The following is a 24,469-nucleotide window of genomic DNA, read 5'->3' on the forward strand; positions in this document are numbered from 1 at the left end:
TTGATCTTCCACAAGAAAAAAAGGCTTTGCCCTCTAAATGGGTCTATAAAATAAAATACAGAGCAGATGGCACAATTGAGAGGTATAAGGCTCGTTTGGTAATCAGGGGTGATGTGCAAAGAGAGGGAATTGATTATAACGAGACATTCTCCCCTGTCGTAAAAATGACTACTGTGCGATGTCTCCTGGCTGTTGCTGTGAAGAGAAATTGGTCTATTTTCCAATTAGACGTTAACAACGCTTTTCTTCACGGGGATTTACAAGAGGAGGTGTATATGCAATTACCAGCAGGTTTGCCTGTTTCTGATCCTAAGAAGGTTTGTCGATTAAAAAGGTCTTTATATGGGCTTAAACAAGCCTCGCGACAATGGTATGAAAGACTCACTGGTGCCTTAACTTTCAAGGGATTCTCTCATTCTTTTAATGACTATTCCCTTTTCTGCAAAAGGACTCGTACTGGCGTATGCCTCATTGCAGTTTATGTTGACGATATTCTCATAACAGGTGATGATCAAGATGAGATTGCTTCTGTCAAAGCTTTTCTTAACTCTGAGTTTCAAATCAAAGATCTAGGTCTGGCCAGTTTTTTCTTGGGTATGGAATTAATCAGAGAAAAACAAGGCCTAATCGTCACACAAAGAAAGTTTACCTTGGAATTACTTTCTGAATTTGACTGCCTTGATAAAAAGTCAGCCCCTTCTCCTCTTGAGCCTTCAACCAAGCTTCGTTCTGATGTTGGACAGGTCCTACCAGATCCTACAATTTATCGCAGATTAATAGGGAAACTAAATTTTCTTACTCACACTCGTCCTGACTTAAGTTTTGCTGTGCAACATTTAAGTCAGTATATGCAGACACCAAGAGTACCACATTATCAAGCTGCGATACATTGTTTACGTTACCTTGTCGGTACTCCTAGTTTGGGGCTTTTCTTTCAATCAGGAACTTCTTTCGACATTGCCGCCTTTTGCGACTCCGATTGGGGATCTTGCCTCGACTCAAGACGATCTGTTAGTGGGTTTTTCATCAGTCTCGGTGGTTCTCCAGTTTCTTGGAAATCCAAGAAGCAATCTTTGATTTCCCTCTCCAGTGCAGAGGCTGAATATCGCTCTATGTCTCGTGTAGTTGCGGAGTTAACTTGGTTGGTTCGCCTTTTGTCAGATCTCACCATTACCCCATCGCTTCCAATACCACTGCACTCCGACAGTCAAGCTGCCTTGCATATCGCCAAGAATCCCGTCTTCCATGAAAGGACGAAGCACGTGGAACTCGATTGCCACTTTGTTCGTCAGCAATTCTTAGCTGGGTTGATTTCTCTCCATTTTGTTCCTTCCTCTTCTCAATTGGCCGATGTTTTCACCAAACCCTTGCCCGGTCTTCCGCATCGTACCTTGATTAACAAGTTGGGGGTTCTATTCCACCCCTCCAACTTGAGGGGGGGTGTTGAAGATAATGACTCCATTAATGCTTTAGAAGAGAAGAAAGTTGTGGAACAGAAGAAGAAGTCGTGTTTGGCTGCTGTTTGTGTGTCAACACCAACACAAATGAAGCCTTTAGGCTTTGACCCTCTTTCACGGATTGGGCTTTTAAAAGCCATTGGGTCTTTGGCAGGTATTGGGCTTTCTCCCACAACAGATAATACAGTGTTCAGAAGGCCCAACTACTCAGCTCACAACTGCCCAATTTCACAAAGCAGTCCTTTATTCTATTCAGATTTTATACCTAGTAAATATGGTACCTGATTTTCCTAGTATGCCCTTTTATACATTGTAAAGGAATAATTAGTGATAGTGATGTATAGGACAGCTGGATAGTTTGTTACAACAGAAGCATCTTTTTTATTCCTTTTTCATTCTGTTTTTGTATATATACCAGAGGATAGATGATGAAATGATATACAAGAAATTTTCTCATAACATTTTATCTCAGATTCCTTCAAATAAACACAAGGCATCTATCTCGGCTCCAACTTATTTTTGAGTATGGTTTGAGCCGTAGATAACACAAGCATCCAAAGAATTTTAATTGGCGAAAATCTAGATTTTTACCAAATAACATTTGGAAAGGTGGTTGATTTTTTTTTAAAGTGAGGTAGGTAATCAATTTATGAAGTAAAAAACATGTTGAATGACATGCAAAAGACCGAAGGGTCGGTGGAAGCGAAGCTTCATGTGATAATGCTCTTCCATTTCAATAATATGTCTATGAGGTATGGAGGAGCTAAAAGGTGATCAATATCTTCAGAGCTTAGGTATGGATCAAGACATCTATATTCTCCACCAACATCAATATATGCACAGAAAGAACTTTTATATTAAAATGGCGTTCCGTTAACACTCTTTTGAAAAGTTCTTTAAACTCACTTTTATTTTTCAATGTATAAAGCCAAATGTATTTGGGATATTGGTCAACAAAAATGCAGTAGTATAGTTTTTTGTCAATTGATAAAACCGGAGAAAGGCCCCATGAATCACCAAATATTGTTTGAAATGGTTTTGTACTTGATAACGTAAGTTGGTGATCGAAAAGATGCTGATGAGCTTTATTTGATGAACAAGAATTACAAACTGAAAATTTACAACTTTTACATGTTTCTGGCCAAGTATGCAATGTTTTTTGTTTTAAGTGACCTTTGAGTCTAATCGATCAAGTATACATTCTGAACATAATGTTAGTTAATGTTTTGTTTTTCTTTTAGATATCTTGCTTCAGGAAAATTTCAAGTGATACCTATATTTCATTGAAAATATTGATGAATGTCCTGTGCAATTTTCTTGGCGTCCATGGAAGCACCAAGCAAGCCAAGTTTGGTGAATCCCGCTGCATAAAGCCCACACTCTCCTTTCCACCCATTGGGAAATGGCCTTCTTTGTAAACAATCTTTCTCTGAGAACATCTCTCTTTCCTGGAAACCAAACAAGACCTAAATTATACATAACCATTTTTCATCCTTAAATCAAGAAACTAACTAAAGGGGGAAAAGTGAGTACCTTTAGCCACGATGGCACATTGCTTTTGTAACCAGTTGCCATGATTATTGCATCAAATTCTTCCGTTTGCCCATTCACAAATTCCACCATGTGATGCTTTAATAATCTCCTAATTCCAGTACATATCTACACATATAACAACTAAAATTACTCGTTTTTCCAAAGAGAATGTTAATAGGGTCTCAAGTCCATTAGAGCAGGACTTATGCCTTTTCTTGATTAATGCCAAATTGGAGCACTACAACCTATATTAACTGATAAGGAGTTGAGTGATTTTCAACTTTGAAATTATGATAGTAGAATCAGTGAATGTTGGGACAAATATTTGCATGATTGAGGTTGAGGAAAAGGTCATGGGATGCATCCCAACAAACATTAATTAAAAAAAGCTAGCTAGACAACACAAAGTGAAAGAAAAATATCAAGAAAAGAAAGGTAATTTGATAATACTACATATAGTCCATGCATGATTTTTTTGTAGCAAATAGTAGAAGGTACGTACCTTAATATCACCACTTTTAATCTTAGCAAGCGTCCCAACATCAAGCACTGGGGTTTTTCCAGACAAGTTTTTTAGCTCTAGTGGCCCTATCTTAGGTCTATCCAAGCCGAGTCGAGCAGTGTCACCGAGCAATAACCAAGAAGTAAATAACAGAAATCGATCGACAAGTCGCACGGGCAACCACTTTAGTAGCCACATGGATAGCCTAAAAGTTGATTTCCCCAGCATCTCTCGTGGCAGGACGTGCACCTAAAAGAAAATTCAAAAAGACAAAGTCAAAACTAACATTTTTCACTGGGTTGATGAGACCAAAAAAAACATAAACGAAAGGGAAAAGGGTAGTTGATTTGCTTTAAAATGTATTGAAAATTTTACGGAAAATACTTGATCACGAACACTGTATAAATTCTTGAAAGCTTGAGGCATGTCAATTAAGACACTGTCCTTAAGGATATTTCACCTGGTATGGGTGTATCCCCCAGGATTCAACAAACTCTTTTAGTACAAAACTAGGAGCCAGATCTAACAAAGATTTATATTAATGAAAACCCAGTACACTATATATAAAAGATGGAAGAAAGAAATTCACTTCATCTCTACATTCACCAAAGAAAGAGACTATGGTATATATAGGACGAAGAGCTCAAAATGATCAGAAATGGAACAAAGGTTGTGAAAGGTTTGCTGTACATTTATTTGTTTTAAGGAGGAGTAATAGCTAATTATGGGGATTAATGCAAATAAATGTGTTATTACACATCAAATAAAGGGTACGTTACAACATTAGAAATCAATTATCAAAGACCCCATTAATATGATCTTAAAGAATGAATTTATCCAGGAATATAAACTATTCTTTTTGAGATATTAAATTATTTTTCAACAATCCCTTACTATCTCAAAAAGAATAATAAGGAAAAAAAAGAAGAAAAAAAAATTTGTTGGGTTTCCACGTATGAGTACAATGCATCGAATCTGGTGTCGCGTAGACTATGAACCAAACCTAGATAAAATAAGATTAAACTTACAGAAAAATTGGTGAAGTTTAGAACTTCTATGAACCAAGAATTCTTTTGTAAGCCTAGAGTCTTATTCTATCACATTATACTCGCACAATCTTTGTCGTTATTGCGGTTTTGCGCTAGAGGTCATGCGCGTGTCCTGTTATTCATGAGTGCTCTAGAAACTTATCAGAATTTCATAGGAGCGGCACCACTCCACACTCATATAGGTCCACCCATCAAGTGTATTCTGCAGAGCAATACACCACCTATAAAGGATATGGTAATGGATTAAGAGTTTATAACTAAATCTTACTTTGCTTTGTGACCGCTTTGTATTCACACAACATAGGAAGGAATAAAGTTTTATAGTGCACTTTTGATCAACTAATGACTTGTTATTACCCATATGAACCTAATTCATGAGATCTCTAATCACATAGGTTGGGTTACCATAATTGTTAATCTTCTCAAATGACAAAAGTCCCATTCCCCTCGATGTTTCTTTTAATTTGTGAATTGATCAAGTTCACCTCCGACTTCACATAATTTACATAAATGATTTCATCTCACAGCAGCTGCTTTCACACATTATGTCTCAAACAAATGTGTCTATTTTTGCCATTGAAAAATTTATATTTCAGTACATTTATTGTCGCTTGACAACCACAATATATAAACACAAAACATGTTGGTTTTATTCCAATTGGAATACTCACTAAGAGGTTTCTTAACCACTTAGCCTCATCACCAACCAACTCCAAAAATTTACTATGTTTAATACCATAATTGTGGTACCTCTAAGATACTTTTTTTCTTTTCAAAATTGAGTAGTATAACATTAGCAAGACACCCCCACAATTTCAAATATTTCAGTCTAAAAATATAACTTATCCACAATTCACAACTAAAAATTTTCAGTTTATCCTTAAGATTATTGGAAATTTTACGGAAAATACTTGATCACGAACACTGTAGGAATTCTTGAAAGCTTGAGAGATGTCAATTAAGACATTGCCCTTAAGGATATTTCATCCGGTATGAGTGTATCCCTCAAGATTCAACAAGCTCTTTTAGTACAAAATTAGGAGTCAGAATCTAACAAAGATTTATATTAAAGAAAACCCAAGACACTATATATAAAATCTGGAAGAAAGAAATTCACTTCATCTCTACATTCACCAAAGAAAGAGACTATGGTATATATAGGAGGAAGAGCTCAAAATGATCAGAAATGGAACAAAGGGTTGTGAAAGGTTTGATGTACGTTTTTTTTGTTTTGAGGAGGAGTAAAGAGGAGTAATAGCTGATAATGGGGATTAATGCAAATAAATGTGTTATTACACATCAAATAAAGTGTACGTTACAACATTAGAAATCAATTGTCAAAGACCCCATTAATATGATCTAAAGAATGAATTTATTCAGGAATATAAATTATTCTTTTTGAGATATTAAATTATTTTCCAACAAAATGTCCCAAGAAAACTAGAAAAAAAACAAGAAGAAGTAGAAGAAGAGAAAAGGGTATGTCTTTTTCTTTCATTCTTTTTATTTTTTTTTATTTTATTGTTTCCCTTTTAAAGAGTGCTAAGAAAAGAAAAACAAAGAAAAGGAAAGACTAATAAAGTGTGAGTTTGTTCTCAAGTCTCATTTATTTGTATTTAATGAAGGTCTTAATTTTAATTATTCACATTCCGGTCATTAAATTCGTTTGATTTTCAAGTCTGAATCTTATTAATTCAGATCTTTACCATTAAATGCATTTCTAATAATACAATCACTTAATAAGGAATTATTAATTAAGATCTGTAACAAAGTGTTAATATCATTAAGATGTATACTCTAAGATTTCTAAAAAAGGCAATTCACCAATTCCATCAATTTATCACTGCCGCCATTGCATAGCATTATCAACTACCTTCGTTGTTGTCCATCATTATCAACTACCACCACCCATAACCACCATCCTCAGCCACAACCACCATCGTTACCAATCACTACAACTAGCCCTCACCACCACTAACCATTATTTACAATCACCACCACCAACCACCATTACCACAACAACCACCAATCACTACGGGCAATCACCACCATCAGTCACCACTATATATGTCCAATCACAATCATCATTCACCACCATTATTAGCTATCACTATGATCCACCACAACTGTTAGTCATCGCTACCATTTAACTACCACCATCAACCACTAGTGACGGTTACCATCACCATAGCTACTATAGGCACAACACCACCATTAGGATACACCATCTCAATTGCAACACCCATAACTTCGAATCACTACGGACAATCATCACCATCGGTTACCACTATGATCCACCACAGCTATTAGACGTTGCCACCAACTACTACGTGCACCATCAACCACTAGTGTCGTCTATCATCACCACTAGCTACTATAACTACAACATCACTATTAGGCAACACCATCCCCAATCGCGACACCCATAACCACCAATCAGTACGGATAATCACTACAATCAGTCACCACTATAGTCGCCAACCACAACCATCATTCACTGCCATTACTAGTTATTACTATAATCCACCACAACTATCTTTCGTCGCCACCAACTACCACCATCAACTACTACTGACAGCTACCATCATCACTAGCTACTATACCCACAACACCATCATTAGGCAAAACTATCTCCAATGGTGATGCTCGCAACCACCAGAGCTAGAAATCACCACCACCAACCGCCATATAATTTTTAAAATATTTAATTGATAATAGTATTATATCAATTTAATGTTTTGTTAAATTTTATATTTATTGAGTTCTTAAAATAGATAATTTTATACATTCAGATGTTGAAAAACAAAAAGTCTTAATAGTTTAATATTTGAATCTTAATACAACATCTTAATATACAGATATGTATAAAGATTCCGTACATTTTAATATTTAAATATATATTCAGATTCAGACGTTTTAATCTTAATAAAAATAATTGAGGCCTTACAGTATCTCTAACCACGAGTGAAGGGCTTGCATCATGATTACACAGATCCAAACACACCTCCATTCCTGAATTCCCACATCCAACTACCAACAGCTTTTTCCCTCTAAAAATTTCCCCACTTTTATACAAGCTTGCATGCATTATACTTCCACCAAAATCCTCCATTCCTTCAAATACAGGTACCACTGCCTCTGCATTCTCCCCCGTCGCCACGATCAGCCACCTGCTAACGTACTCTGTTGTCTTCGTCCTCACCCTCCAGAACCCGAGATTCTGGTCGTAATTAGCACATACAACCGTTTGATTGAAAACGGGCCTAATATTAAACGTCATGGCATATAGCTCCAAGTACTTAATGAACTGCTTCTTCGTGGGGTAAGTCGGGAAATCTTCGGGGAATGACATGAGCGGAAGTTCACAGAATTTCTTTGGCAAATGAAGGCAGAGACGATCATAAGTCTTGAGTTGCCATAAAGAAGCTATGCAATTGGATCTCTCTAATACCAAACTTGGAACTCCTTTTTGTTTCAAACATGCTGCAGCTGCTAGCCCTGATGGCCCTGCTCCGACGACCACCGGTCCGTTAACGTATACACATCTCTTCATCATCTTGTTCTTGTTGTTGTTGAGAAAAGGATCATGAGATTTTTTGCCTTCTATTCTATCAAGTAGTCCATCAAATACTAGGGGACAATAGTTGTTAAATGAACTAAATTAAGGCAGGGGGGAGATGGATTTTGAATGAGAAACTATATCTTAACCGTTTCTTGGTTCTTTCTATGTTTATCTATTTCAAGACTTGTGGAATATATATAGGGAAAAGAGCTAAAATTGTGGATACCCATTGGTCAATACAACATGTTGTTGCTTAAGGAAATTTAAAGGGATTTGACGAGAGCTAAAAACACTTATCTAGACAGACTAAGTCACAAATGTTATCCAGAAGAAATAGGAGACTGATCAGCCCCTACAGAATTGGAGCAAATTAAGAGATGCTTATCCACTTTTATTTGTGAGATTGGATCTAACGTTAAATGAAAGTTGGGCTAAAATTAGCATTCATTCAATCAAATAGACATTGCATTGTTGTTTCCACTTTAAACACTTGCACTCTACTCCTTTCCATCTGAGTCATATTAGGCTTGCTCTTGGTTTTGAAATCGGCAAGATACCCTATTATTTTATAACGCTTCTCCTTTAGATGCCCTGGCTTGTTGCAAAAATCACATCCTGTCATATAGAATCTGTGTAGCCCTTCAAGATTGGATTTGATCCTCCAAAACACAAGCATTCATCTGAGCTTCCTCTCATATATCTTATTTTTATTCCCAACAATAACATGCTTCTCTTGTGTGACCTTTTTTAAGTAAGTTTTCCCAAATGAACTGGGGGTGTTTTATTTCATTCCAAGAGGTCCAGTTTACAACGCAAGGATAGAGGCTATCCTTCAAAAAATGGGCTAACAGCAAAAACCAACTTATTGCCCGTACTATACATAAAAGTTGGTCTAACAAACATAAAAGTTTTCATTGTCTCTTGTCCATAATATAAGGTCCCTTTGCTCCCTTAGGTAGTTGATGAGCTGCAAAATAAACATTACACGTTTGAGAGTTCATTGCCATTTTTACCAGCCAATCCGCAAGTTGATTAGCTTCTCGATAACGATGTCCAAACTTGATACAAGCATGATTCAGAAGAGTTGAAGTATCTTTTATAATTTTGTTCAGCTTGAAACTGCTAGCTTTTATAACTGTTAGTGATCAGTATACACCTTTCAAGTGACAAAACTCACATTCCAGATTATAATTCATCTTCTGGGTGTTGCCTGATTGTGAAGTGAACATAGCAGTTGGTTCAACATTTCCTGAATTCCCAAAATAGTTTCCTGAAACCATAATCCTGTTGAAAAAATAAACTTGTTCACATTATATTTAATTTAGTTCATGAACTCGTAGATTAATGTATTAGGAGATACATGAATTGGTGGAAAATTCTAGATTAGTCTAGTGAGTTCTTATTCACGTATTTGGAAGATGTGAAGTGTGAAATTATTAATAGTGATACATGTATGCCAGGCTAGATACATGGATTAATTCACCTATAAATAGTCATGTAATCTAACCATTTAAATTAAGCCAAGTTGAATAGAAAATCGTCTTTCCTCCATTTCTCTTCTAGTGAGTTTTGAGTATTATTTGTGTTGTCTTGCTCTCCCAAATTTCCAACATGAGCCGGTGTGTTTGAGAGACAACAAAACGTAGAGTGAAAATGACTAACACCAGTGGAACTCCATTCCAAGTTCCGATGCTCACTAAAGAAAATTATGGAAGTTGGTGCATCCGAATGAAGTCTTTGCTTGGAGCCTGTGATGTATGGGAAATTGTGGAGAGCGGCGTTGATGAAGAAGATGATGCCGCTGCACAAAGAAGAAAGACCAAAAGACACTCACACTCATCCATCAAAGCTTGGATGAAAAGATGTTCGAGAAGGTTGCAAATGCAACCAACTCCAAGCAAGCATGGGATATTCTTCAAACTTCCTTTAAAGGTTTGGACAAGGTGAAAAAGGTTCGTCTCCAAACCTTAAGAGGAGAATTTTAATCGCTGCAAATGAAGGAATCCGAATCAGTTTCGGATTATATTTCAAGAGTCTTGGTGGTTGTCAATCAAATGAAGAAATATGGTGAAGAGTTGACTGATGATAGGGTCGTTGCAAAAATATTACGATCCCTAGATTCAAAATTTAATTATATTGTTGTTGCCATTGAAGAGTCCAAGGACTTGGACACCATGACCATAGAAGAACTCATGGGTTCTTTGCAAGCATATGAAGAAAAGTTGAAGAAACCGAAACAAGAGTCAGTTGAACAAGCTTTGCAAGCAAAACTTTCTTCGAAGGAGAAAGATGAAAGGCGTGGCTCACAACAAAGAGGTCGTGGGCGTGGTAGAGGAGGAAGAGGTGGTAGTCAACCTTCGACCAAAGAAAATAGAAGTCAAGACTCCAACCAAGGAAGAGGCCATGGAAGAGGTAGAGGATGGAGGTCAAATCAAGGAAGGTATGACAAATCAAATATTGAATGTTATACTTGTCATAAATATAGTCATTTTTCCTGGGAATGTAAAAATAATTTGAAGGAGATAAATAATTTTGTGGAGAGCAAAAATAAAGATGAAGATGACACTTTACTCATGGCATGTAAAGAAGAAGAAAGTGTAGAAAGAAATAAATGGTACCTTGATTCCGGTGCAAGCAGCCATATTTGTGGGAAGAAGCATTTATTTGCTGAGTTTGAGGAATTTAATGGTGGCAACATCACTCTTGGAGACTCTTCAAAAGTTCAAATCAAAGGAAAAGGTACTATTTTAATTCGTTTGACAGATGAAAGTCATCAATTTATCTCCAATGTCATGTATATACCGGAAATGAAAAGTAATATTCTGAGTTTGGGACATCTTTTGGAGAAAAATTATGACATTCATTTGAAAGATAAAAAGTAACTATGAAAGATGAAAATGGGAGATTGTTAGCCAAAGTTGCTATGGCTAAAAATAAAATGTTTGTTTTGAATCTTCAAAGTGATGTACCAAGGTGCTTATTTTCATGTGTCAAAGATTCATCTTGGCTTTGACATATGAGATTTGGTCATTTGAATTTTGATAGTCTAAGGTTGATGAAAAAGGAAAATATGGTGAAAGGGTTTCCAACAATTAACCATCCTAATCAGCTTTGCGAAGGATGTCTTTTTGGAAAGCAGTCAAGGAAAAGCTTTCCCAAAGAGTCATTGACAAGTGCACGGTGTCCTTTAGAGTTGATTCATATGGATGTGTGCGGACCTATCAAGCCAGCCTCACTTGGTAAAAGTAATTATTTCCTTCTCTTTATTGATGATTATTCTCGAAAAACTTGGGTATATTTTTTAAAGGAAAAATCAGAGGTGTTTGAAAACTTCAGGAATTTTAAGAGCATGGTGGAGAAACAAAGTGGCTACCAAAGAAAGTCTCTTTGGTCCGATAATGGTGGAGAATTCACTTCAAATGAATTCAAGGCTTTTTGTGGAAAAAATGGAATACGTCATTTTTTGACCGTTCCAAGATCGCCTCAACAAAATGGCGTGGTGGAGAGGAAGAATCGAACTATTCTCAACATGGCAAGAAGTATGTTGAAGAGAAAAAATATGCCAAAGGAGTTTTGGGTTGAAGCAGTTGCTTGTGCAGTGTATTTATCAAATCGGCGTCACACCAAAAGTATTCGTGGCAAAACACCGCAAGAGGCTTGGAGTGGTTTCAAACCAAAAGTTGCTCACTTGCGAGTGTTTGGAAGCATTGCTTATGCACATGTGCCGGATGAGAAGAGATCTAAGCTTGATGAAAAAAGTGAGAGGTATGTTTTCGTTGGTTATGCGCAAAGATCTAAAGGTTATAAGTTATATAACCCAACAAATGGCAAGGTTACCATAAGCAGAGATTTTGAAGTTGATGAAGATAGTGCTTGGGAATGGAAATATAAAGAGCAAGATTACTCTTTTAGTCCATTCCTTGATGATGAACATGATGAAGAAGTTATGGAGCAGCCTACTACACCACCTACAACACCTCCATCGCAAGTTCATGAAGTTGGGGAATCAAGTTCAAGCAGTGTACCTCGAAAGTCTAGAAGTCTTCGAGACTTGTATGACGCAACGGAAGAAGTAACAGAAAATTTAAGTGATTTAACTCACTTTTGTTTATTGGTGGACGGCGAGCACATGTAAGTTATGAAGATGTTGCCGGTAATCCAAAATGGAGAGATGCGATGGATGAAGAAATCAGGGCAATCAAGAAGAATGACACTTGGGAGTTGGCAAAATTTTCAAAAGGAAAAAAAGCACCATTGGAGTCAAATGGGTTTACAAGCTAAAGAAAAATTCCAAAGGAGAAGTAGAGAGGTACAAAGCAAGATTGGTAGCAAAGGGGTACAAGCAAAAGGCCGGTATTGATTATGATGAGGTGTTTGCACCAGTTGCTCATTTGGAGACAATTCGCTTGATTATTTCTTTGGCGACTCGTAACCGATGGAAAATCCATCAAATGGATGTGAAGTCGGCTTTCTTGAATGGGATTTTGGAGGAAGAAGTATACATTGATCAACCTTTGGGCTATAAGGTTGAAGGAGATGAAGATAAGGAGATGAAGATAAAGTGTTGAAATTGAAAAAGGCTCTTTATGGCTTGAAACAAGCTCCACGGGCTTGGAATTGTAGAATTGACAAATACTTCCAAGCAAATGTTTTTTTAAAGTGTCCACATGAGCATACTCTTTATGTAAAAATTAATGAAGATGGTAACACATTACTTGTTTGTCGTATGTGGATGATTTGATCTTGACAGAAATAATCCAAAGATGTTTGAAGAATTCAAGAAATCAATGACAAGAGAATTTGAGATGACGGACATTGGCCTAATGTCATACTATCTTGGCATTAAAATGGGCAGAGAAGAATGATGGCATCTTTATTTCTCAAGGAGAATATGCAAAGGAGATTCTCAAGAAGTTTGAGATGGAGAATTGCAAGCCTGTTAGCACCCCTGTGGATTGTGGAGTTAAACTGTCTAAGCATGAAGATGGAGAAAATATCAATCCCACATATTTCAAAAGTCTTGTTGGAAGCTTAAGGTATTTAACTTGTACGAGACCTGATATTCTTTTTGGTGTTGGACTTGTCAGTCGCTTTATGGAAACTCCAACAACTTCTCATTTAAAAGCAGCCAAAAGAATACTCCGGTACATCAAAGGTACACTTGATTATGGAATTTTTTATTCATCTTCCAAGGACTTCAAGCTTGTTGGCTATTGTGATAGTGATTGGGCTGGTGATGTTGATGACTGGAAAAGTACTATCGGGTTTGTTTTCCTTTTTGGAAATTCTGCATTTACATGGAATTCCAAGAAGCAACCAATTGTGACTTTGTCAACATGTGAAGCAGAGTATGTAGCAGCTTCTTCCTGTGTTTGTCATGCAATTTGGCTGAGGAGCTTGTTGAAAGAACTTCACCAACTACAAGAAGATGCAACTAAGATTTGTATTGATAACAAATCAGCCATTGCGTTGGCCAAGAACTTGGTGTTTCATGAAAGGAGCAAACATATTGATACAAAGTATCATTTCATTAGAGATTGCATATCGAAGAAGGAGGTAGAGCTTGAGTTTGTGAAATCTCAAGACCAAGTTGCCGATATTTTCACCAAGCCGTTGAAGATTGATATTTTTCAGAAGCTGCGGATGGCTCTTGGAGTAGTGATTCAAGTTTAAGGGGGGATGTTGAAAAAATAAACTTGTTCACATTATCTAATTTTTTCACATTATATTTAATTTAGTTCATGAACTAGTAGATTAATGTATTAGGAGATACATGAATTGGTGGAGAATTATAGATTAGTCTAGTGAGTTCTTATTCACGTACTTGGAAGATGTGAAGTGTGAAATTATTAATAGTGATACATGTATGCTAGGCTAGATACATGGATGAATTCACCTATAAATAGTCATGTAATCTAGCCATTTGAATTAAGCCAAGTTGAATAGAAAATCATCTTTCCTCCATTTCTCTTCTAGTGAGTTTTGAGTATTATTTGTGTTGTCTTGCTCTCCCAAATTTCCAACAAATCCTACTCTCATCCTGAGCAACAATGGCATAAGCTTGGTTGATTGTTGGAAAGTTAGGTATCATAAGAATTTGACTCCGCTTGTTCAAAGCTATCAACCGGAGGAGACAGTATCATTCGTGTGCCTGATGGTATCTGCATTGGGCAAAATTATAGGGGCTGGTAAATCTGTTCAAGGTGTAGAAGAAAAAATAGGAGATTTCTCTTGGTTACTTTCAACTGGGTTTTCCCACGCAACACAAGTGTTTTAAAATTTGAAGAAAACTTTGAAAATATATTCTTGATTAATAACTGTGACTTAAAAATAACACCATGCAAACTTCTTAAGGACATGACGTAGAAATAAAAATAAACCTAATTATTAACTGTGACTTAAAAATTGACTAATGCACCGCGCTAAGCGTGGGCCTATCTACTAGTTAAAATAGAGTGGAGGGGAAAAACAATAAGTAGCCAGCCCACTAATCTTTATAACGACCGTCTAACCCTGTTACTTACCAACTAACCATATTAATTAAGATACTTTAATTTGATAGAAACCTGAGGTAGTTGGCTAGAAGGCCACTTTCAAAATCTTTCATAACAGAAGACCACAAGTCTCAAAAAAATTGGTGATGGGCCGCCATTTATTACGTTAGCATTGCCAATCCCACAAGCTTCCAACCTTAGCCCCAAAGTTTTAATAAATACATTTTGATCCCCAACCCCCAACATTTTAATTACCCAAAAAAGAAATAAAAAATTAAATATTTTCCTCCAAAAGCTCCTGATTTCTCCATTTTTCGTATTCCATTTCCGCCCAAAATTCCGGCTTTTCATCGGAAAATCATTCCCCAACTACAAAAAGCTTCCCTATTTCAGCCATTGTAAGTTAAGCTTTTAGAAGAACTTTTCCTATTGTTGTAAAAGCTCACTTTTCCGGTGAAAATGCCTGTCTCATCAGCGACATCGGAGTTCCTTTTGCGAGTATAAATTCTCTTATGGAGTCAATTTCCTATTCCAATAGCTTAGTTCGTAACTGGTAAGATCTTTATCCCTACTATTTTTCGTTCTGAATCTAGTACAGTTCGCCGGCCAGTCATAGACAAGTCATCGAGCAATCATAAACAAGTCATCGAGCAATCATAAATCATAGTCATAGTCTATTATAACTTTATGGCGCCGACTGTATAATATATTATAGTAGGTGGTGATTACGGGGGTGAATAAGAGGAGACCCCAAAATGTTAGAACTGAAATACTGCGAGCAAGGTGAAAATGCCGATTATCGTGCGTCACCAATGGTACATAAAACGACTTGGTTACGAGCGTAATGGAAAGCGGGGATTTAAATTGTGATCGCATTAGTTAAATGATGTTCGTGCTCATGGTTTTAGGTCTGTTTTTAAGAATAAATTTTATTGAGAGGTCTCAAGAAGCTTCAACATCAGAAACCCCCCCCCCCCCCCCCCACCACAACCTCCAGTGGATGATTATTCGTTGCAACATGAGGGCATGGGGGATCATTTAATGGATATGAATGATTTTGCTAGTGATGACGAAGAGTGTGATGGTGATGTTGAGCAGCACAGTGGATCACAAACCCATCAGAGCTTCAATAACGGAACTGATTTTTATCATGAGCAAACATTTGATAACAAGGAATAATTAAAGACTTTATTAAAGAAAGCTATGATAAAGACGCGTTCAATCTATGTATCAAAAAGCTTCATTTGAAAATACTAAATCCCCAAACAAATTCAAAAAGTTTCATCTCTCAAACCAACAATGGCCAGAAGAATCAGCGGACCAGCAAATAGGCACTCAAAGGTTTCAACAACCATCACCTAACCTCCTCCTACTCCGCCATGACTACAAAAGGCTTTTTAAGGGCCTAGGCGAGGACATGAAGAGGCTGGAGAGGACTCTCCATAGGAGCACATGCTTTTTGCTTGTGATTTTGGAGATGAACGAAGTAAATTTTGATACCCTCATCACTCTTCCTACAACCCCCTAGTTTAATTTTTTAGTTTATTTTCATTTCATTGTACTGTTTTTGCAAAGCTTTCATTTGTAAAAATATTAGATGAAAGCTTTTGGATATTTTTGTTGTATTTGTTGGGGATTGCAATGATATAAATCACTAAAATGAAATGAAATGTTGGGGCTGTTTTGCTATACATCTTTCTTGTGATTTCTGCATTCTGTGTTGTCTTTCACTTGTGTCCTTTCTTGATTTCTACATTTGTCTTTCTTTTCAGTCAAAATAAAGCCAAGTGTGATGGGTCAATTATAAATCAAAATAGTAATAAACTACCTTACTCTATAATAAATCAGTGTCATGGACAAGTATAGACTCGTATGGTCAATAATAAACCATAGTAATAAAGGCGACTGTTGGAATGAGAAGCCTGCTGAATTTGCACTAGTCTACCGAATAAAAAAAAAAAAAAAACTGAACTCCAAACTGCAACCCCAAATCGGACAAATCTAAGGGACCATGGATAGTTATACCATAAACCACTTGTCATCAATAGCTAACAGTTATGATTTAGGCTCGACTACATGCATGGTTAATATTTATCCATATATTAGATATAGAGACTAACGCCAATATTTGTCTAAAAATAAAATATAATAAATAAAAGGACTTACCACTATTTAAACATTATAAAACTCTTTAATACATCATATGAGATTCCCCATCCATTAGACACATGATCAAAAGAGTTTTAGGACATGTAATGGTCCTTAAAACACTAATATTTGTCTAAAAAAGTCATAAATAAATAAAATAAAATAAATAAAAAAGACTTGATACTATTTAAAAATTATAATAATACTTTAATACATCATAGAGTCCCGATCCATTAGACACATCATCCAAAGAGTTTTAGCACAAGAATGTTTGTCCTTAGAATAAGGTTATGCTTTGAGAACAATAACTTCTTGTCAGACTAATTGGATAGTAGTGTTATGATTACCATTACTTGTCCTAAAACTCTTTTGATCATATGTTCAATGGAAGGAGACTCTCATATGATGTATTAAAGTGTTATTATATTGTTTAAATAGTACCAAGTCTTCTGATTGGATAGTAGTATTATGATTACTATTACTTGTCCTATAACTCTTTTGATCATGTGTTCAATGGAAGGAGACTCTCATATGATGTATTAAAGTGTTATTATAATGTTTAAATAGTATCAAGTCTTTTGATTTATTTATGACTTTTTTAGACAAATATTAGTGATTTAAGGACCATTACTTGTCCTAAAACTCTTTTGATCATGTGTTCAATAGATGGGGACTCTCATATGATGTATTAAAGTGTAATTATAATATTTAAATAGTGAAAAGTCTTTTTGATTATTTTATTTTATATATTTTTGACTTCTTAGACAAATATTGACATTATTCTATATATACCATGTGGATGATTATTGACCATGTGTGAAGTCGAGCCTCAATGATAACTGTTAGCTATTTACAACTGACACGACCCAAACCACGGGTCATGACGGCACCCACACTAACCCCGTGGTGGGCGAACCATCCACTTAATCAATTTAAGAAACAGGAAGAAATAATGAGTACCAACATCAGTTAAGTTTTTAACCAAACATAAAACTTAAAGTGCAGAATACTTAATCAATTACATCTTTCCCCAACGACTTGAAGTCACCTGTACAAGAACATCTAACCAAAAACAAGTCTAGGAAGCATTACAATTGTCGAAACATATGGAAATACTATCTAAGGATAGAATAATAGACAATGATAAGACAAGATCCAGGGTGCAGGCTGACAGGTGGCTCACCCTCAGATCTCAAGTAGGAAGCCTCGGGGCTAGACTCGGGGTCTCAATGACGAACCAGACTCAAACTTTGCACCCAGAAAAAGGTGCAGCAAGAGTAGTATTAGTACAATACTAGTACTGGTAAGCATCATGAGCCGACCAAGATTATTTAACTCATATGAAATATAGAAATCAACGAGTAAAACAGATAAGACAGTCAACAACAATCAATAGGCACAATAAGTCTCAATATTCTTCGATCATAGGCTAGGTTAAAGCTGCTAATTCACAATTCCGCCAAGTTTCTAAGGAATCACTAGCAACAATTCAAGTGAATCACCAACAAGATTCTGATGAGGTAATCTGCGATGCAATGATAAGAAGTACAATACACATGAGATGCAATGCAATGCAACGAAAAAATGATACCATGACCAATATCTCGAACATATACACATATACTATAAGCATTTTTCGCTTCGATAGTCATGATCCATGGGGGATTAGCGATGTCCATGTACTAGCCACTCCGAAACAAACCTCAGATCGTGACACACCACTCCAGAATAGACCTCGGATGAGACCTGCCACTATATGTCGGGTACAGACCTCAGACTATAGTATTAATACTGTTATTTCCCTTATTCCTCTTTCCTTTCACTTCATATCCGTTTCCATATCACTTTCATCATATATAAGTGTATGAATGCAAGACAGAAGGAAGCATGTGTAATCAATGCCAAATAATATGAGATGTAATTGGTTTAGATCTCAAAGCAACGTACCACCTTAATAGTTAACTATCAAAGTGTTGGATTAGATCTGAAAGTAGTATAGGCACCGATTATCGAGCAAATTGGAGTTCTCTCCAACGCAAATTTAGTATAGCACCTAGCTAGAATATACGTGAAGCAATTGAAATAACAAGAAATATAATATTCTAAAGGCTTGACTTGGGCTTTGATTGATCATGTCTCCATATTTGGTCTTCGTAATAACATGACTAAACAACTTGACTTTTTTCCCGTTAACTCAATTTTTTTTGGTTTCCTATTCTGTGTCTAGTATGCGCTTTGGATCCGATTAATCTGAATTTGCACCGAAAAGTCCCACTCTGAAGGATAAAGTGTTCCCTACCAAAAGACGACTTCATACCCACAGATCAAACCCAAGACCTCTGATTAAGGATGAATGAGTACTTACCAATTCATCACAACCTTTGATGGTCCTATTAAACTATCTATTCTAAAATAAAATATAACAAATACCAAGTAACTAAAAAAAAATTCTTGTATGGGTAAGTTTAAAATAATCTCTTAATATATTTCATAGCAGGTTTAGTTCTTTTAAGTTTATTAAATGTGATCATTTTAGCATCCTTCGAATATTTAACAAACTCTGGTTGTTAAATTTAACTAGCATAGTACCCACGCGATGCACGGAAAGTGTTAGAGAAAAATATTATAAGAAATTACTATCTTATTTGCTTGATCGTGTGAAATTTTTTCTTATTTAATGAATTGTAAAATTATAAAACATTTAATCCACAATCGTTGATTATATATATTTTTTGGTGAATATTATAATTTTTTTATGCGCGGTGAATATTAATTATTTTATACTTAATTTTATATACACACACACTTGAGTCTTATTCCTCATATTTCTCCGCTAATGTTTTTAACTTTTTAATTTTTGTTTCTTGTTTATCGTTATTATATTATATTTATTACTTCATATCGTTACATTGCCAAATAATTGTTTATTAGCTTGTCACCTGACTCATATTGTCATTCATTCTTCCCTTTTCATAATACTTTTTTTTTCTTTTCAAACAGACATATATGATTTTTTCTTACTCCTGATTTGTTTTTAATTTCTCAATTAATTTATCAATAATAATAATTTTGAGAATTTTTCTATTTTTTTTTTATCATTTAAACTACATCAAACTATAAATATACTCACATTTTATTTAATCCTATTTATACGTTATTTTTTTTGACAAATTGATGTTTTCCTCATTTAGAATAAAGTGAAAAGATCTTTGTTATTTCATATATTTTTAACGATATTTTAATTGTCATATGTTAATGTTGGTTTTAAGTGGTTGCACAATTAGTAATGTCTGAAAACGAAATGTATACCAGTATAGCATTTTTTTTTTTTTAAAGAAGCTCCATAATGCTTCTCTCTTATTCTTTTAGTTTTAAATTTTAAGAATAGTATTTTTTAAAGGATAAATTCTTAATACTTAAATCATCGAATAAAATTGTTTTGCTATTTTATGAGTGACTTCAAAGAGAAGCTATAACAGGAGGTTCTCTGATACTTAAATTGTGGCAATAAATATGTCAATTTCACTGCATATGCTTGCTTTGAAAGAAAAGAAACCAAAAAGAGTAGCATATATTTGTTTTGCAGAAGACGTTGCATACTTTTCTATACTCTCGTCATGGTATAACGAAAAAATCAAGTGATCAAAATATCTTCTCCAGCTAACGGTACCGGCAGCAACATAATCTCTGTGACGTACAACAAAAAAATTTCAAGATAAATCTATAAGACCAAGCAAGGAAGAACAAAATAATGCATCTAGGAACAAATTAAAAACAACTAAACAAATTTCTTAACACTATAAATAAATAAAAAAAACTGTCACTTAAATGGAGAAGAGAAATCAACTTTACAATATGGTAGACTTCTCTAAGAAATTCGTGTTAAAAGTGAGGCAAGTGAGTTAGTGTAGCAAATTATGAAGTATGAAATAACAGCAAAGAGTCCTGTAGAAAAGTTTTTAGATATCGTCTATGATTATTTCTATAGTTTTGGAAAATTCCTAGTTCAACTATTTAAGGACATGAAATAAGATTTACAACGCATATGAAACATGGAAGAAAGTAAACGTCCTACGTCAAGAGATACCATTAAGCTTACCTACAATGTAGTTCTTGAAAAATTGTCTCCAAACTCCTATATTTATATATAGCCTCATGTAATTTATGGGCTTCCTAACATCATAAAGTTCTCTTTCTCTGAAAAAAAAAATCAATATAATCTTCTTCTTTTTTTTTATAAAGAAGTTTATTTAGCAAATGCAAGCTCGGCTGATATAGACTTTGCAATTACTATATGATTAGGTACCACGCTTTGTAATCCCACAGATGCTTTTAAATAGCAAGTAAATTGTTTCTTTTTCTTCAGAATTTGCAATCAAATTAAGTACTGAATTCAAAAAATAAGTAACTGAGCGAAAAATGAAAAATATCTATAGAAGCAAAAGAAAGAGATATATAAATGTGGATTAGTGGTTTGACAGTTAAATTTTGAATTTAAGTTGGAATATAACCGTGCTTGTGTTTGTAAGTTAGTGGGGTAATGGGGAGTGGGGCATGCAGGTTAGTTTTATTTAGTTTCTTCTTATTCTTCTCCTTCTTTTTTTTTGGGTCTTTTTAATTTGTTTCAGAATTTTTGGGACCTGCATGTTAGTTTATTTAGTTTCTTTTTTTCATCTTTTTTTTTTTTGTTATTTGTTTTAGAAATTCTTTTAAAAAATATTTTCAACCTCCAAATCTTTTGGAGCTTTGTTCTAAAAAGTGCCACTTGCCTTTTTTTTATTATGCCACTTGGCTTAATGTGGTGCTTCTTCCTCTCCTTTTAATAATATAAATATAAATATAGAAGATTGGAATGGTATGAAAGAGAAATATTTAACTAGAAACATCTAGAAAGTCCTGTCAAATCCTAGAAATTACAATATGACCAAAAAATGTACCAAGAACCAGAAATAGAAAGAAAAAAAAATAGTAGGAATTGCATCTCCCTCCAAATGTGAGTTCTAGTTAAAGAAAATAATTTGTTACAGTTTTCGTTATACTTAACGGTTAAAGTTTGTTAAACAATTTAAAGAGACCAAAATGCTCATTTTTAAAAAATTTATGGAATCAAAACTGTTCAAAACTATAATTCAGAGGTGATTTAAAATTATTCAAAAAAAAAAAAAAAAGGACCATTATCAATTATTTTTCACTAGATACCACACAACCAAGTGAAAAAGGTTTAAAAGATGGAAGAGATACAGGTTGACCTTTTTAGAGAAAAATGTGAACTTCCAATAAGTCAGTATTATCTGGTAGAAGTCAAAACAACCGACGGTTTTATGATGAGATGAATAAGATTTCTCTATCTTTAATTAGAGGTTTCAAATTTGAGTCCTGAAAATAGAAAAAAAAAATAGTAGAACGTTTTTCCTCTTGTAATGAGTCTTACAAGGCACAAATCTGAATTAATCGGAATCTAAAACGATATCGAAGAGGAAGTGGGGGAAAACATTATCTCTGGCACAGACCTTTGGTGAGGTATCTTCCACTAGGCTATAAATTATAATTACAAGACAACTTGTACAATAATTTATTGAACTGATGATCTATTGATCTTATAATTAGAGGCTAATTAATTGACAATGTGATATCTGACATTGTTCTTGGGAAAGTGAAATAATATTAGTAATAGTAGTACTTACTCTCAATCATATAACATAAACTCCCAATCATATTCAGGTCATGAGACCCTATAAAAGAATAGGGAGTTTATCCACAATGCATTAAGTAAAGCCCCAAGGAGAGTAAACACAAGGCAAAATATGGCTTTCAATTTTCTATTATTAGCCTCAATAGGGTACATTGAAATCTTTCTAGCAATCTTTTGCTATTTTATCTTGGCTTTTGGAGGCAAAGGTGATTTTGGTTGGAAATGGCCATTTCTTGGAGAGTTCCCAAGCCTTTTTCTCCAAATAAACACAATCCACCAAAGCCTTACAGAATTATTTTCAAGAATTGGGCCTACTGCCTTGGTAAAAGGTCCTTGGTTTGCAAATATGGATATTTTAGGCACAGTGGATCCTACAAATGTGCATTATATCATGAGCGCAAATTTCCAAAATTTTCGAAAAGGGCCAGAGTTCACGAAGATTTTTAATTTTTTGGGCGATGGAATTTTTAATGCTGACTTTGATTTGTGGAAGAATCAAAGGAAAATTGCTAGATCATTGATCATTCATCATGGATTCCACAAGTTTTTGGTGAAAACTAGTTGGGATATGGTAAAAAATGGCCTCATCCCGGTTCTCGAATTCATGGCTAAAGAAGGTAGGATTTTCGATTTACAAGACGTTTTTCAGAGATTCTTGTTTGATACGACTTGTATATTAGTGACAGGGTTCAATCCTGGTTCCCTCTCTGTTGAACTTAACAACATCGCCTTCTTGAAAGCCATGGATGATGCCAGTGAGGCCATGTTCATACGCAATTTATTGCCACAATGTGTTTGGAAGTTGCAACAATGGATTAGAATTGGACCCGAAAAGAAACTGCGCGAAGCAAGGGAAGTCATTGACCAAGTTATAGGTAAGTATATATCGGTGAAACGCAAAGAATTGAGGGCCAGGGGAGAAAAAATGAAGGAAGAAGAAGAACAAGAGGGTGTTGATTTATTAACATCATACATAGACAATAATGATGGAGAAACAAAAACAGGGCTAAAGTTTGATGACAAATTCTTGAGGGATACCATATTGAACTTTATGATCGCGGGGCGTGACACAACTAGCTCAGGACTTACTTGGTTCATCTGGCTAGTTGTCACGCACCCCGAGATTGAGAAGAAAATAAGGGAAGAACTTAAGGCGATCATCCCGGTGGGAGAAGGCGAAAAATGGAGGCTTTTTAAGGCGGACGAATTGAAAGATGCAATATATTTACACGCTGCATTATGTGAATCGTTAAGGCTATATCCCCCCGTACCATTTCAGCTAAAGACTCCACAAGCACCTGATATCCTCCCTAGGGGGCACCACGTTAATCCCAAGATGAGAGTGTTCATTATTTTGTACGCGATGGGGAGGATGGAATCTATATGGGGAAAAGATGCATTGGAATTCAAGCCAGAGAGATGGATTTCGGAGCGGGGAACGATGAAACATGTGCCATCTTACAAGTTCTTTTCTTTCAATGCTTAGGGAAAGAAGTGGGTTTTACTCAAATGAAAGCTGTAGCTGCTGCTGTAATTCATAATTACCATGTTGAAATGGTGAAAGGTCATGAAGTTTACCCTAATGTCTCTATTATCCTCTACATGAAACATGGATTTAAAGTTAGGATTAAGAGGAGGTGGGAAAATTAGTAGTAGTACTTCATATGATCTCCTCCTTCCTTATTTTTTTTTTTATTTTTTTTGGGTCTTTTAATCTGTATGTGGAAGGTATAGTGATACCTGTATTTCATTTTCAAATAATGTGAAGTTCAGTAGCCTAAAAGCAAAGAATAATGAACGTGTATTTCCCATGTAGATTAGTGCAGTTAATAATAATACTATTGTTTTTCATCTCAATAATACTACGTATCTCACTTATGATACTTTGTTTTTTATCTTAATTAAAAGTTTATCCATCAAATGTTAGGAGCTAGCTAGGGGTACTGAAAATGTTATGGTTTGATTGGTTATTTTAGAATTTTATATCGTACCAATTTTTTCGGCTGCTTTATTGTATATAACTAAAATTAGG

The 24,469-nt window shown here is 35.2% G+C and overlaps 1 protein-coding gene and 1 pseudogene across 1 annotated transcript; one reads left to right on the plus strand and one right to left on the minus strand.

Annotated features, from left to right (window-relative positions):
* Positions 1–2,524: 2,524 nt before the first annotated feature.
* Positions 2,525–15,882, minus strand: LOC132060931 (indole-3-pyruvate monooxygenase YUCCA6-like). The gene is made up of 6 exons (XM_059453821.1): positions 15,865–15,882; positions 14,653–14,669; positions 7,489–7,804; positions 3,493–3,741; positions 2,991–3,116; positions 2,525–2,905 (listed from the first exon to the last, which is right to left on the minus strand). The coding sequence occupies exons 1-6, from the start codon at positions 15,880–15,882 to the stop codon at positions 2,738–2,740; spliced, it is 894 nt and encodes a 297-aa protein (XP_059309804.1). The 3' UTR covers positions 2,525–2,737.
* Positions 15,883–22,549: 6,667 nt separating this feature from the next.
* LOC132060933 (alkane hydroxylase MAH1-like) lies at positions 22,550–24,131 on the plus strand (annotated as a pseudogene).
* Positions 24,132–24,469: the final 338 nt, after the last annotated feature.

The sequence above is a fragment of the Lycium ferocissimum genome, chromosome 6 (genome assembly GCF_029784015.1).
Source record: "Lycium ferocissimum isolate CSIRO_LF1 chromosome 6, AGI_CSIRO_Lferr_CH_V1, whole genome shotgun sequence".
In the NCBI taxonomy this organism is placed as follows: domain Eukaryota; kingdom Viridiplantae; phylum Streptophyta; class Magnoliopsida; order Solanales; family Solanaceae; genus Lycium; species Lycium ferocissimum.